We start from the raw sequence: 14228 nt of genomic DNA, 5'->3' as shown, positions 1-14228 counted from the left end.
TTTGATTGAGGATTTTAAAGGATCACTCTACTCACTCTGAAAAGAGGAACTGCACAGCCAGTTAGAAGGCCGTGAGAGAATCCAGGTGAGAGATGGCAGCAGTTTAAAGTAGAATGTTGGCAATAGAGACAGTGTATGGACTTGAGATGATTTTTGCAGGTAAGAAAATAGATTTTGTGGTGCCCCAGCTATGGTAGGTGACAGAAAATGGGGCATTAGGTATGACTGTCAGCGTTTGGCTGAACATTATACACAGGTTTCAGAGTATTTCCACCATTATTATTATCCTTGGCCATCAGGTCCAGGTTTGATGAGCAGGAAAGAAATCCATATGTTTCCAAGTCTTCCTGGGGCCCTTTCCTAGGCAGGTAATACACTTTTCAATGGTACCCTCCACCATTTTGGATTTTCGTTTGATGTGGTTGCAGGAGGGAGATCTCTTTTGCATCCTGGATCTCAGAGAAGGGCAGCTTTGTTGAGGGGGATTGAGAAGGGGACTTGTTTTGCTGGATCCGTCCAGTGCAGGGTACCATGTTGCCCCTCCTGAAGGACAGAGAGCCTCTGAGGAACCAGCTGGCATGTGGCAACCTCCAGGTGCATTGATCAATCTGGAAAGTATTTTAAAGTCTGTGCCCTAGAAGATAGATATATCCATCACCGCCAACCTGCCAACTGGTTAGAAAAAAGAACAGCTAGGTAGACAACATCCCTAGAAGTCCTAGTGGTGAGCAGGCCACTCTGCTTCCCTAGAGAGGAAGAACTGAGGTGTTTGCCAGGAGAGGCACCGGAGGCAGGGAGCAGTTCTTTCAACTTTATTCATGCAACAAGGATCTACCAAACACCTCTGGTGTGTACCATGTACTGTTCCAAGCACCTGGATGCAGCAGTGAACAGTCCTCACAAAACAAGACACTCTCCATAAAAGTAACCTAAGTGCCCATTGACAGAGGAATGGATAAAGAAGATGTGGTACAGATATACGAGGGAATACTACTCAGCCATAAAAAGAATGAAATAATGCCATTTGCAGCAATGTGCGTGGACCTAGAGATTATCATATTAAGTGAAGTAAGTCAGAGAAAGACAAATATCACATGATATCACTTATATGTGGAATCTGCAAAATAATACAAATGAACTTACTTACAAAACAGAAATAGACTCATAGACAAAGGAAACAAATTTATGGTTACCAAAGGCGAAGGGGAGGAGAGGAATCAATTAGGGGCTTGGGATTCATATATACACACCACTATATATAAAAATAGATAAACAAGGTCCTACTGTATAGCACAGGGACCTAAAAAGCAAGAACAAAAAACAGGACACTTTCATGTTATTTAACTATAGTTACAATAAAACTGGGTCTATACTTTGGACTATGGTGTGAATTAAACATTTTTGAGGACCCCAAACCTCCATAAGAAGAAATGACTTATCTCCCACACAAATGAATCAGTTTTTTGGGGGAGAGGAGGTTGTTTTCTGAGAACAGCAATGAAAGGAGCTGTGACGAGCATAAACTTCAACCTAGAGTACAAATTCCTTGAAGGTTATCTCTGTCCTTCTTATTTCTTCCCTTCCCTCCCACAGAATCCAGCCTAGTACTGAGTGAATAGGAAGACTTGGTAAAGATCTGTGGCGGGGGGCAGGGGGGTGGCGTAGATTGCTCTCAGTGTTTTGCTGTGTTTGCATTGCCCTTGGGTCACCACCACTTAAGTCCCACCATCCTTGGGCAGTGAGTGACAAGCATTTAATTAGCTGCAGGTTTTCCCAGACCTTAACCCACAAAATCACTGAGAGGTAAAGGAAAAGGCTCTAATATACATTTTCTGCTTTTAAGAATAACATGCTGATGGTTAGCCCTTGGTTCCTAGGATCCAGCATCTTTGGTCCTGTTACTGTGTTTCCTTACAACCTCAGACTCCCTAATTCTGATCCCAGCCCCTTACCTTAGCTGGATGATAAACCCAGGGTTGGCGTGAATGGTCCATTCGCAGTGAGCATTTAGTGGGTAGCTCTCCAATAAAATCTGACCCTTCGGGACTCGTAGGACCTGGCCACAACCTGAGAAGAGAAGATCGGGGCATGAAAATTGGAGATAACAGGAAAGAGATGGTGGAAGGTCTCATAGCCTCCAAACACATCCCACACCCCTGAGAACAGGGCAGAGAAGGAAATTACTATTTCTTAAGCACCTGGCAAAGCACTAGGCAACTGGCAATGAATTGTGAATTCACTTAATCTGCACAACGGCTTGAGACAGGAAGTGGTGTCATTCCAATTTTCCAGATGGAAAAATGGATATCCAGAGATTAAATAAATAACTTGTCTAGCTAGTAAGTGACAGAGCAGAGATTCAAACCTAACTGTGTCTGAATGTAAAGTCCAAGGCGCTCTCTCATCCTACCTCCCCAAGACTGCCACATGCCAGCCCGCTGCCGCCACCTTACAAGGCTCAGAAAGCAGACCCTCCCCACAGCATTACATGGGACCTTGTAACCCTAGTCGGAGTTTAAATCTACATTAACCCCTTTAGTCTGTGTTCCCTTCACATTCTCTACCCCACAAATATAACCCCAAAGCAACTCCTTCCTGACCTCCCTCCAGCCAGTTAGAAAATTTATGTACCAATTTGATCTAAGAGCAGTTACCTAATACAGGCCTCCCTAATGCACGGCATGGAAAGGGGGACATGAACTCTGACCAGTTGGACTGGATTAGTGGTTTGCAATTTTTTTTTCTAGCTCCCAAATACTTTTTTTTCAAACAGACTGTTGTGAAGACTGCCAATTTAACTTAAAAAATGGATCCAAGAGAGGGTCCTGGTTGAAGCGGAAGCTGAGGCCCCCAGCCCTCCACCCTCACTATCACCTTGGTTCTCTGAGTTACCTCCAAGGAATCCCCAACATTTGAAAACCAGTGAACAACTGAGTCTTCATTAAATGTTATCATATCTTCTAATGTTAAGTTAAGCAGAGGTGTGTAAGATGCATCCTAGTTTTACAAGAGTTTATAGAACAAAAATTATCTGGGTCATGTAAATAAATGGTATTTTCTACCAGAGTTGGCAAACTATGATCCATGGGGCCAAATACGGTGGCGTATGGCCTGTTTTTATAAATAAAGTTTTATTGGCACAGAGCCACACCCATTTCAATGCATTGTCTAAGGCTGCTTTCCAGCTATAAATGCAGAGTTGAGTAGTTGCAAAAAGAGACAGCAGAATCCACAAAAATGAAAATATTTACCATCTGCCCCTTTACAGAAGAAGTTTATCTAACCCTGTTCTGCAGAGAACCTAGCCTGACCTCACTAACTCTGGATGTGCAGTTAACCTCCCGATGTAAGTTCCCATTGCTCAAAAGAAAAACATCAACAGCGGAGAGTGCCTCATGACAAGATGATGGCGGTAACATTTCTATAGTGCTAGGAATACAGCTCAAACTCTGCTTTTGATAAGCTTTGAGGTCTGAGGCTTGTGGCTTTTGTGAAAACGCCTGCCAGGTTTCACCAGTCTTCCCATCATTAAGATGTTCGCTGCTGCTGCATGGTCCCATCAGTGGGAAGCACCTTCCACCACTTCCCACGCGGGGCTCTTGTCTGGGCCCCGCCTCCATCGTCTCCCTCTGCAATCCCAGCCTCCTCGCATCCATCCCTGTCTCCCAACTTTCCATGCTCCACATAGCAGCCCAAGCCCCCTTTGAAATGAATAAATTAGATCACATTACTCTCCTGATTAGACCCTCTAAAGGCTGTCCACTGCACAAGCACCTTCCTGCAACATTCACGGCCCTGCCTCGCTGACCGCCCAGACCTGCCAGTGGCTGGTCTCCACTACAAACCCGTCTGCTGCTGCTCATGCCGCTCCAGCCAAACGAACTCCTTTCTGGCCTGACTTCAGGCCTTACACCAATATTCCCTTAACCCAGAAGATTCATCTTCTTCCACATCTCCTTCCTTTGGGAATTAAACTCAATTACCACTTCCTAAAAAAGAAGTCTCCCTGAACCACCCGACTAAAATAGACCTCTGTGTTTCTATGGTCCCCGTCATTTACCCGATTCTGTCTTCTTTGTAACACATATCACTATCTGAAATTATCTAGTTCATTGGTTTACTCCCTTTGGTAGAGCTGGGACCTCTTCTGCTGGTACACCTAGAATGGAAACCGGCATATCATAGGTGTTCAATAAATAGTTGTTGAATGAATGATGGTATTGTTACAGGCCAGGGACTGGCTAAAAGACTTACACAGTCTCTGTTTAATCCTCACAAAGAACCTAGGAGAACAGCATCCATCTCCCCATTCCCCAGATGCGGAACTCTAAGGATGGGAGAAGTTAGGCGATCTCTCTATGGCCAGACGGCCAGAAAGTCCAAAGATGGAACATCACTGTTTTAACTGCAAGGCAGTGGTTACAATGTGACTTCGAAGTCCCACTGCCATTGGTTTGAGCGTCAGCTTTAGCGTCAGTGGCTGTGTGGCCTTGGGCAAGTTACTTCATCTCTCAGAACCTCAGTAAACCTGAGCCAAGTAGGACGAAAACCAGCACCTACTTCACAAGCTTTGGGAGACTTGGGTTGTGCACGGAAAACCCTTAGCAGCAACGCCAGCAAATGTTGGCTATTGCTAGTTGGTGGCAGAGCAGGGATTTGAACTAGGACCTGTCTAGTACCAGCGCTGGGACTCTGCTAATACACTGAACTATCTGAGGGGCTTCTGACCTAGCCCTCTCCCACTCCATTTTGAAGCAGCAGGATTTTTCCACCCTCCCCAAAAAAGAAATATTGAATCTTCGCTTCTTCTCAAACTTTTTGAAACATGCATCCCTTCTTCCTGCACACCTCACACTCCCCATCACCCCCATTGGCCCATCTGCCGCCCAGCTGTGGAAGTGACACCCTGGGTGTGAGAGATAAAAAAAGAAATCTTCCAGCACAGCCTCCACCCCTCAGTGACTGGCAACTTCCCAGCCACAAGGTGTTAAATCCCAGCTCTGCAGCAAACCTCCTGCAGGGACCCCAAGTTAGAGCCAGCAGCAGATGATGCCTGCTGTTTCTGTTTTTTTTTTTCCCCTGGAATCAGAGAGCAGTGTCACTGGGCCCCCCACTCAGGTCCAGGGGGAGACAGCCCCCATCCCCAGGCAGGTCTCCTTGGCAAGACCATTCCGCCTTTGGCCAGCCCCAGGGTCTCATGCAGCCTTAGGAGGGCTCACGGCCCCACCCCGACCCGGGCACCAGTCCCTGACCACTTGAGATGTGAGACCACTTGTTTCTGGGGCCCAGTGGCAGTCCTTCAGGAGCAACCAGGACTCCCAGCCACACGTGATGTCTCAGTTCTTCACGACATTTTCCTTCTCATACTGGAGGGGAGGGCAGAGTCAGCTCCAAGACGGAGGACAAGTTCCAATCAGCCAGAGACAAAGAAGCCACTTCTCAGAAATGTGCTTGAGGGGAGGGTATTAGGCACAGGGAAGAGGAGAAGGACCTCACTCCCTCCTCACATCAAGTGACTCCTTCAGCCCCCTTCCCACTGCCACCTCTACCCAGGAGTCCATGGGCCTGGGTGCAGGGCAGACTCACTGCACCCCTCTGTCTAGGCCAGAACAGTGAACACAGCTGAGTGTCCCCGCCAAGGAAGTACTGCCAGCCAACCAAGCAGGTGGTCCTGAGTCTGAAAGACCAGGATGGCAATGGCCCAGAAGACGTGCTCAGATTCCCTGACAATGTCTTGCTGCAAGGGAAGAGGGTGTGTGTGTGTTTACAGGGAAATTTGCCAGCCAAGCCAGACTGTCCCCTGGGATCTCAAATCTTGGCCTCATCTCCAACCCGGCACCCCCTTCATCCTTCCCTGTTGCTACAAACCCAGACGGGAGACAGGGCTGGAGAGACTCTGCTTCAACAGAGCTGAAAGGAAGTCTTCATTCATTTCCAAACTAGAAAGAGAGCTGGAAGGTTCCCAACAAAAATGAACACCCCAGCATCCAGACAAGTCTTGTTATATCCAGGTCGGGGGTGGGGGTAAGGAGGAAGGGGCAGGAGAGAGACACAACACACTACTGAAAAGTCGTAGGGTTTTTTTTTTCCTTTAAACTTGCCTCTTGGGCCGGGGTCGGGGAGGACTAAAGAAGGCATTCATAGAGAGGTGTCAGCATTTTCTTTCCTCCTTCCATGATGACTCAGGAGGCAGGACTCATCCACTGGTTAAGGGGCAGCCTGTGGAGCCAGACCGGGTCCTAATCTCAGTTCAGGCTTTTTCCAGCTGCATCTGACAGTGTTCACTGTTCTGCCCTAGACAGAGGATACCCTGCATCCAGACCCCAGACAAGTTCTCCAGATCTTCTAAACCAAGGTTCCCTCATTTGGGAATGAGAATAATAGCAGTAACCACCACCTGCTGTGGTTGATTTTTCATTTGCTTAAGGATTAAATGAGATAGATATTGTATGTAAAGCATTTAGCAAAGCACCTGGTACATAGAAATAATAAATGGCGTTTCTCTTGCTCTTGCTGGATCTGAGACACTATACTGGCACCAGAACCACAGGTGAGAGCCCGGGTTCTGATCCACTGCTCCAGGAGCTCCTTAGAGCCTCTTTATATCATTGGCTAAAGCCCTAAACCCTTTAGGCCCAGGAGCCCCGACAGTGATGGCAGCACAGAAGCCTGGATGAGGACATGGCATGACCTGCACCCCAGACCAGGAGCCAGAAGGAAGCCCGCACTTCCCTGTGATTTGGTTCATCCTACCCTGACCTGCTAGGCCCTCAGACAGGCACTGGTCCCCAGATAAGCACTCAAAGAGGGGACCTCCAGGGCCTCTCACGCCAAGACGTGGTTTGGTATAAAGGATGAGAGACCGGGCTCTGGGGCCTAGCTTCTGAGTTGGCATCTCAGCTCTGCCACTTAGCAAGCAGCAAGCAGGAAAGGGTCTCAAGCCCTCTGTGCCTCAGCGCTCTCACCTGAAAAACGGCTGTGATGAGGGTTACTGAGTTATACGTGGAGGGACTGAGAACAATGCCTGGTTCAAAATGCGTGCTCAGCTTTTATCAGAGGCTCAGGAATAACCAGATGCCCAGGAGTGACTGCATGGCTCACCTGTGAACTGGCCCACAATCCCAGCCACTCTGATACTTGAAAATGGTTGTTCATTTAATTGTTTGTCTCCCCCGTGACACAGTTTTGTGAGAGGTTCTCAAACTGGGAAGTTGAGCTCTTAAGTGGAATCATTCTGCTGGTCTTCAGAGTGGAGTTTATTTAACTTGGCCTTCAGACCGAGTTCCTCAGCCACCACAAGAGACGTATATGAGAGGACCTGAGAGCTACCCAGGTGCCCCACTTCTAGGTAGCCCTGAAGTGATGCCAACCTCTCAGGCTCTGAAGGATCTAGCGGAGGTTAGAAGGTTAGGAAAGCAACATAGATGAGAGAGGATTTGTGGGGAGAGATTATAGGCCCTTGATACAGTTTATTTTCTTAGCCATATTATAGATAGAGGCAAAGGAGCACAGGAACTTGCCATCAGCCATGATCAAAAATGTCAAACTTTTCAGTTTAAGGAGCTCTGAAAGGAAGCCTTGTTTTTCACTTTAGATATTAGCGCCTCTCAAAGCCAGCACCAAATCACAGTTCCTAAATACAATTCCCCACAAAGGAACCAGGATTTGTGGAGAAATGGCTGGTTCCAGGACCTGTACATAAACAATCAAGGTGAACTTGAAACATTTCTGGGGGCCAAGAAGCAAGGGAGTGCTCAGAGAATGCAGTAACGCCGGCCTAAAGGGTCTTCGGTGGCCAATTCTGGGACAATTTGAGTATCAAAAAAATGATGATAGCATTATGAAACATGGGGGAAAAAGTGAAAATTCATGAGTCCATACTGCAGAAAAAGAGAAAGTCAAATGTGGGGAAACGATAATGATGGGTAAATCCAGGTAAAGGATGAATGTTGCATTCTTTCAACTCTGTGTATTTAAATTTTTTCCAAATGAAAAATGGAGAAGGAATCAGCTCCTTGGCCTGGATATTCTGAGATTACTAAAGCAAACTTTCCTGGCCAGGAAGAAGTGAGGAAAGTTCTCTTCGAGGCTCAGTGATCTCCGGCCCTTCTCCAATTCTTTTGGTTAATACAACTTGTCAACAGTTATGAATGAATCAATCACATAGTGGATTTTAAGACTGTGCTGAGTTAGGTTAGTACCACTGGTGACAAGCACTGTCAAGGACAGTGAGCAAATAAAGGTGTTACCACATCTGCTCAGTACCAAAAGCTCTATAACACAAATATAAGAGAGTTTGATCCTTTCTGGCATTTGCCTGGCACTCCTCTTTCCTTCTAAGGTTCTATACAGCACTCGGGCACTCAGGAAAAAATGCCAGGGCTCTACAATGGTTCTCAGCAGGAAGCCCTCCTCCTCCAGAATTAAATAGTCTGAAAGGATCACTTGGGTGCCATCTACTGGGCAAATGCTTGCACTGCCACGTGGCTCCATCACTGTGCCCCACCATGAACAGGCCATCCGTGTGTTTAGCAGCCCCTTAGTAGAGGCAGGCAGCATCCTGCCCGGCATTAGGCAGGCATTCAACATATACCGAAGTGAATACTTCCTCCTATGAATTTCCTTCACATTTATTTAGCCAGTATGAGCTAGGGAAGATAAGAATCTAATAACATCATATTGATGTCTTCTTATGGTCAAGCCCTGCTTCCATGGATGGGCTGTTTTCCCTGGTGACCAGCCCAGTGATCCATAGGAAATGCTCTCTCTGTGTATGTGGCTGTGATCAGATCACATACATTGTGTGGAACGAGGCTTTCAGAACAAGCATCACAGAACTGAGTCAACACAGAATGAGACAGGAGTATGAGCATTACTTTGTTTCATAGCACTGACCACACTCCAGGTTTTTTTTGGGGGGGGGGGTCTCTCCTCTCTAAATTGCAAGCTCCAAGATGGCAGTGACTACATCTGACTTGCTCATCATTACACCTAGAAGCACCCATTCAAGAAATATTTTTTGAATGGATGGGTAGACGAATGAATGGGGGCATACGTGCTCTGCTCTGCCTGCCTGCTAGTGATGGTGGTGTTGGGTTGCCCTGAGCCAGTTCTGCTGTCCTTGAGAAAGCTTTGATCCTACACATGGACACCATCACTCACCCAACCAGTCGGACCCCATACACAGTCAACTCTTACACTGAGACTAAACCCAAGACCCAACCAACAGGTGCTATTTGGAAAGACACACCTACAGGATTTCTTTGGGCAACTGCAGTCCTTCCGTATTGTTAGTCTTTGCTTTATTGACCTCCTGCATACAAATATTCTTTCCCTTCTCTGACTGTCCCCTAAACAAACCCTCTTACTCACACAGAGTGTTTAGAGTATTGTTTAAGAAATATTTGTACCCTTCCCCTTGGGATGGATTATACTCTCACAATTGACTGATCTGGGGCTTAGCCATATGACTTCCTTGGAATGAGAGTGAGTGTATTGTGAGCAGAGGCCTTAAATGTGGCTGTGTGTTTGGCTTGGCCTCTTGTGTTTCTGTTACCCACTCGGAGAAGACCACATCCCAAGCCCCTTTGGCCTGAGCCCTGAACCCTAAAGCTCAAACCAAGCCAGCCCAGCTGAAAACATCTAAGCCCCAGTCAATTCACAGACCCATGAGAGAGAAAAATACACATCTATGCTTTTGAGGTTGTTTGTTACACAGCAACAACTGATGAATATATATGAACATATTATCATCACCACTGCCCCTGACAGCTTCAACTTAGAAATTCTATTCTCTGACCACAATATTGCTTCCACCTACATGTTCCACTGCTTTATTACCACTAAGCCTTCTTTTCCATTGCATTGAGACCTCTGGTCTGTATTCTTTCTCTATGAGGTTCTTTTTGATTTCATACCCAACCCAACCTGCATCTCTGAACAATCATGTCTCGGCCAACTCTTGGATCAATCAAATGACTGATTTTATTCATCTCTGCTACCATACTGCTGGAGAGCATCACCAACCTGTCCTGGCTGCATCACCTACACAGGAGTTCCAGGTTCAACTGGGTCCTCAACCTTGCCTGGATATGCTTTAACTTACCACTAGCTGGCACATTTCCTCATTCATCACGTGGCTATATGAAAACTTTGTACTCCGAAGCCTCAGCTTCCCTTCTACTTTGCTATCATTAGAGATTTCATACCCCACTATACAGAGAAAATAGAACTGAGGAGGACTTCACCAGTGGGAGGCAGATGAGTACTGTGGCTGAGAACAAGCAGTCTGAAATCCACAGACTTAGGTATCTTCCTCACCCTTCGCCCTAGACTCTTGCATTTTGCTATAGGCTGGATCAGGCAAAGAATACCTACAATACTCTAAGAGCATTCTGACTGCTCTGATTGAAATAGGGAACGTGTGAAATAGGCTTAATGAAATAATAACAGTTTGCACGTTGCTCCAGATCCTGACTCTCAGAGAGCTGTTCACCATCAGCTTGCTGCAGAAGGAAATCTTAAACCCAGGGACAGGTTAGATTGCTACTCCACTTTCAAAGGATTATTGGAACTCAGAGGGGAACACTAATAAAGATTAAGTAATTCTTGGAGATCAAGCAGAACCCAGAAAGAATCCCTTTCCTGGGACAAGTGGCATGCTGACAATGTGATGTGGGTTCCAGGAATTTTAACTCAGGATTCAAGAAGTTTTCCAATAGAAATTCATATTTAAAATCCATTACAGACTTAGCATTTTTGAAGCCTTATTCACTGCTTGCTGACCAATGATACACACAATTGCTTCTGGAATGGGCATGAGGCACGCTGTGTGCAGAGTGCCCTGGCTTCATTTAGGAGAGAGGGGAAGATTTAAGAGCAGAGGAAAACCTCCCGTGGCCAATTCCAAACAGATGTCTACAATCCACACCCAGCAGATGGAAACACATCTTTGTTTTTTCTAGCCTTACCTAGAAAGCCCTCTGGCCATAAGCTTTCCGGAACTCAGATTCCACCAGGATAAACCTTAGTCCATGGCAAGCTGGAATTTTAAAGGAGCACGCACTGGAGATGGAGCTAGGTCAGGGGCTACTCACGCATGCAGTCTCCTCCATACCAGCCGGCGCGGCACTCTGCACAGTAGATCCCCTTCACGTAGAAGTCATCCAGGGTACCCCCCCATGAGCCGTTTCGGCAACTCTTGCAGTTTTCAAAGATGGTACAACCTGAAACATTTCCAAGCAGAAGGGTGTTAGATTAAGCACGTGCCAGCTCTGATTGCTGCAGGAGAGAGAAACCGTGTGCCTTCCCAGGACCTTGTCTCAACCAAGAGCATCTGGACCTAGAAAGGTGCTGAAGCCCTTAGAAAATAGTGCTCATTCCTAGGAAAATGCTAGAGTCATCAGAATTCTGACTGAGGAATTTAGGAGGGTGGTCTGACCATCTTCCTTGATAGTGGCTGGTATTTTAAAAGTTCTGTTTCTGGTCATAATTATGAACTTTAATGTTGAATAAATTACAATGCTATTTAAAATTAACTTTTAAAATAACAAGGTCCTATTGCATAGCACAAGGAACTAGATTCAGTACCTTGTAACAGCCTATAATGAAAAAGAATATGAAAAGAAACATATATGTATAACAATCACTATGCTGTACACCAGAAATTAACACATTATAAATCGACTATACTTCAATAAAAAATACAAATTAGAAATTAAATTTTCTATCACTGTTTTATAAAGCAAATAATACCGATGAAAAAACCTCCAAATTTAAGGCTAATTGACAGCAAATGCTTTTTATTATATTAAAACCAAATCTAAATTATGTTGTTGTTTGTACTGAAGGAAAAATCCTCTTGCTGGTTGCAAATTTTTATATTTTACAAGGATACCATATCTCATGTATCATCAGTAACCTGAAAAGTGCCATAAGATATTGAAAACATTTCGTAATAAGCTTCCAGACTGAGTTCACATTTTGGTTCTAATTCATTATTTTAAAAAAATCTGAGGGGGAGGGTATACCTCAAGTAGCAGAGCACATGCTTAGCATGCACGAGGTCCCGGATTCAATCCCCAGTACCTCCTCCAAAAACTAAATAAAGTAAAACTAACCTCCCCTGCAAATAAAATAAAATAAAATAAAAATCTACATTGAGATGATTCCCACACCACAAAATTCACTCTTTTAAAGTGTACAATTCAGTGGGTTTTAGTATATTCACAGAGGTGTGTAACCATCACCATTATTTTACTTAAGAACATTTCATCACCTCCTCCAAAAAAGACCCCATACTGGCTAGCATTCACTCCCCACTCCCCCTGTCCCCAGTCCTTGGCAACCTGTGATCTACTAGTCATTTTGTATGAATGGATTCATTCAATACCTGGCCTTTAAAAGACACAGTGTCTGGTTTTTTTTCCATTTGTGATTGATGTTTTAATGTAAAATGTGATAACCTATAGTAAAAGGTAGAACCCATCAGTATATGATATTTTTTCTCCTTATAAAAGCACTACATGTTTATTGAGGAATATTTAGAAAATTCAGATAAGCAAAAAGAATTCAGTTAAAACCACTGAAAATTCCATCACGCAGAGAAAATTATCAGTAATACTCTCCGTATGTATACAAACACATTTTTAAAAAATTAGGCTTGTACTACATACTGTACATTCTGTTTTTTATAACTTATTTTTCACTTAATAATAGACAGTAAACGTCTTTGCATTCCATTAAATATTCTTCTAGGTCACATACGTCTATAGCGAAGGTGTGCCGTTGGAAACAACCTTATGCCTAATGCTGGGCTCACCCTGGGGTTGTCAGGCTGCCCCTGACCAGCAGGCCACACTGAAGAGTGTTGAGCAGTCCCCAGTCGAGGGTTATTTTTAAAACATGATCTCCTGAGGGGTGGGGGATACTGAGACAAGGTAGAGACAATCCAATCACACTTATTAAAGTGGAGAGCTAAGTTCTGGCTCCTCCATTGTCCTGCTGTGTGTCCTTGAGCAAACTGCTTAAACTCTCTGTGCCTCAATGTCCTCATCTGTAAACCCAGGGTTGAAAACTGTACGGACCTCATAGGGTTGCTTTAAGAATTAAATCCACACATGGGAAGGGCCTGGCACACAGCAAGTATCCCCCAAATCTGAACTGTGATCATCAGTCTGCACCCCTGTACCTCCACTTGGCTTATTCAACCACAGCATACATCATGCTCCACTTTAACTGCCTATTATCTGTTTTCCTCTAACAGACTGCTGTCGGGGACTGCATCTTGTTCAACATTACATGGCCAACACTTCATACAGTATCTGGCACATGGTAAGTGTTCAGTAAATATTATTATTTGAGTGAGTGAATAAATGGATGGTTGGACGGATGGATGAGTTGCTAATCCAGGCTTCTGAATTGATGGAGATAACCAGCATTTCCTTGAGCTGACAGCGTACTTTTTTGCTTTTGGCTACAATTATGTTTTCATTGGCGCACCGTGTATATATGCAGTGTGTGGATGTGTGATTTCTGCGGGAGACAGACTTGTAGCTCTTTGTACCCCGCTCTGACTTTGCTTCCTCCCACCAGAGAAGAAGAATTGCTAATATGATTCATCAAATTTCGTCTCGCCCATAACTGGGTCCCAGTGGGGCCACTGTGTATTTTTTTTTCACATTATTTTAAATTTTTTTAATTTTTAAAATTTTGTTATTTTAAAATTTGAGGGGGAGTATTTAGGTTTTTATTTATTTCTTTATTTTAATGGAGGTGCTGGGGATTGAACCCAGGACCCTGTGTATCCTAAGCACTCACTCTACCACTGAGCTATACCCTCCCCCCCGCCACTGTGTCTTTGAAAGGCCGTCTTCACCCATGTGCCACATTCCCCTCTGATTCCCTATCCCCTGTGCCACTGAGGAGGCAAACGGACTCAGAGTCTGCCCTCAGCGACCCTACCAACTCTCTTTGCACAGTAACATCTGGGCCATTCAATGCAAACCGCAAAAACCAGCCTGGTGACTGAGATGAACAAGACTGTGTTACAAAGACACTAAGTAGCTCAGAGAATTGCCAGAAGGGCTAGAGGACCAAGGTCAGAGCTACACAGCCTAATAAACATGCTAAAACACCCAGCAGACTTGCTCCAGTGAGGGCCCCCGTGCCGCTGGCCGCTGCTGCAAGTCACCATTGCCTTTCCCACCACCGTGCCCTCGTGCAATTAC

General features: G+C 45.1%; 1 protein-coding gene across 2 annotated transcripts in view; it reads right to left on the bottom strand.

Moving 5' to 3' along the window:
• PAMR1 (peptidase domain containing associated with muscle regeneration 1) overlaps positions 1–14228 on the bottom strand; it is a 148215-nt gene that overhangs the window by 31896 nt on the left and 102091 nt on the right. For both annotated transcript variants that reach the window (XM_074372172.1, XM_010964673.3), the window contains 2 exons: positions 11097–11225; positions 1953–2067 (listed from right to left, as the gene is read on the bottom strand). In XM_074372172.1, the coding sequence (XP_074228273.1) occupies positions 1953–2067; positions 11097–11225 (244 nt within the window). The remainder of the gene's footprint in view (positions 1–1952; positions 2068–11096; positions 11226–14228) is intronic.

The sequence above is a fragment of the Camelus bactrianus genome, chromosome 10 (genome assembly GCF_048773025.1).
Source record: "Camelus bactrianus isolate YW-2024 breed Bactrian camel chromosome 10, ASM4877302v1, whole genome shotgun sequence".
NCBI lineage: Eukaryota > Metazoa > Chordata > Mammalia > Artiodactyla > Camelidae > Camelus > Camelus bactrianus.
Note: the sequence above shows the minus strand (reverse complement) of the source record. Positions and strands in the feature narration are given on the sequence as shown.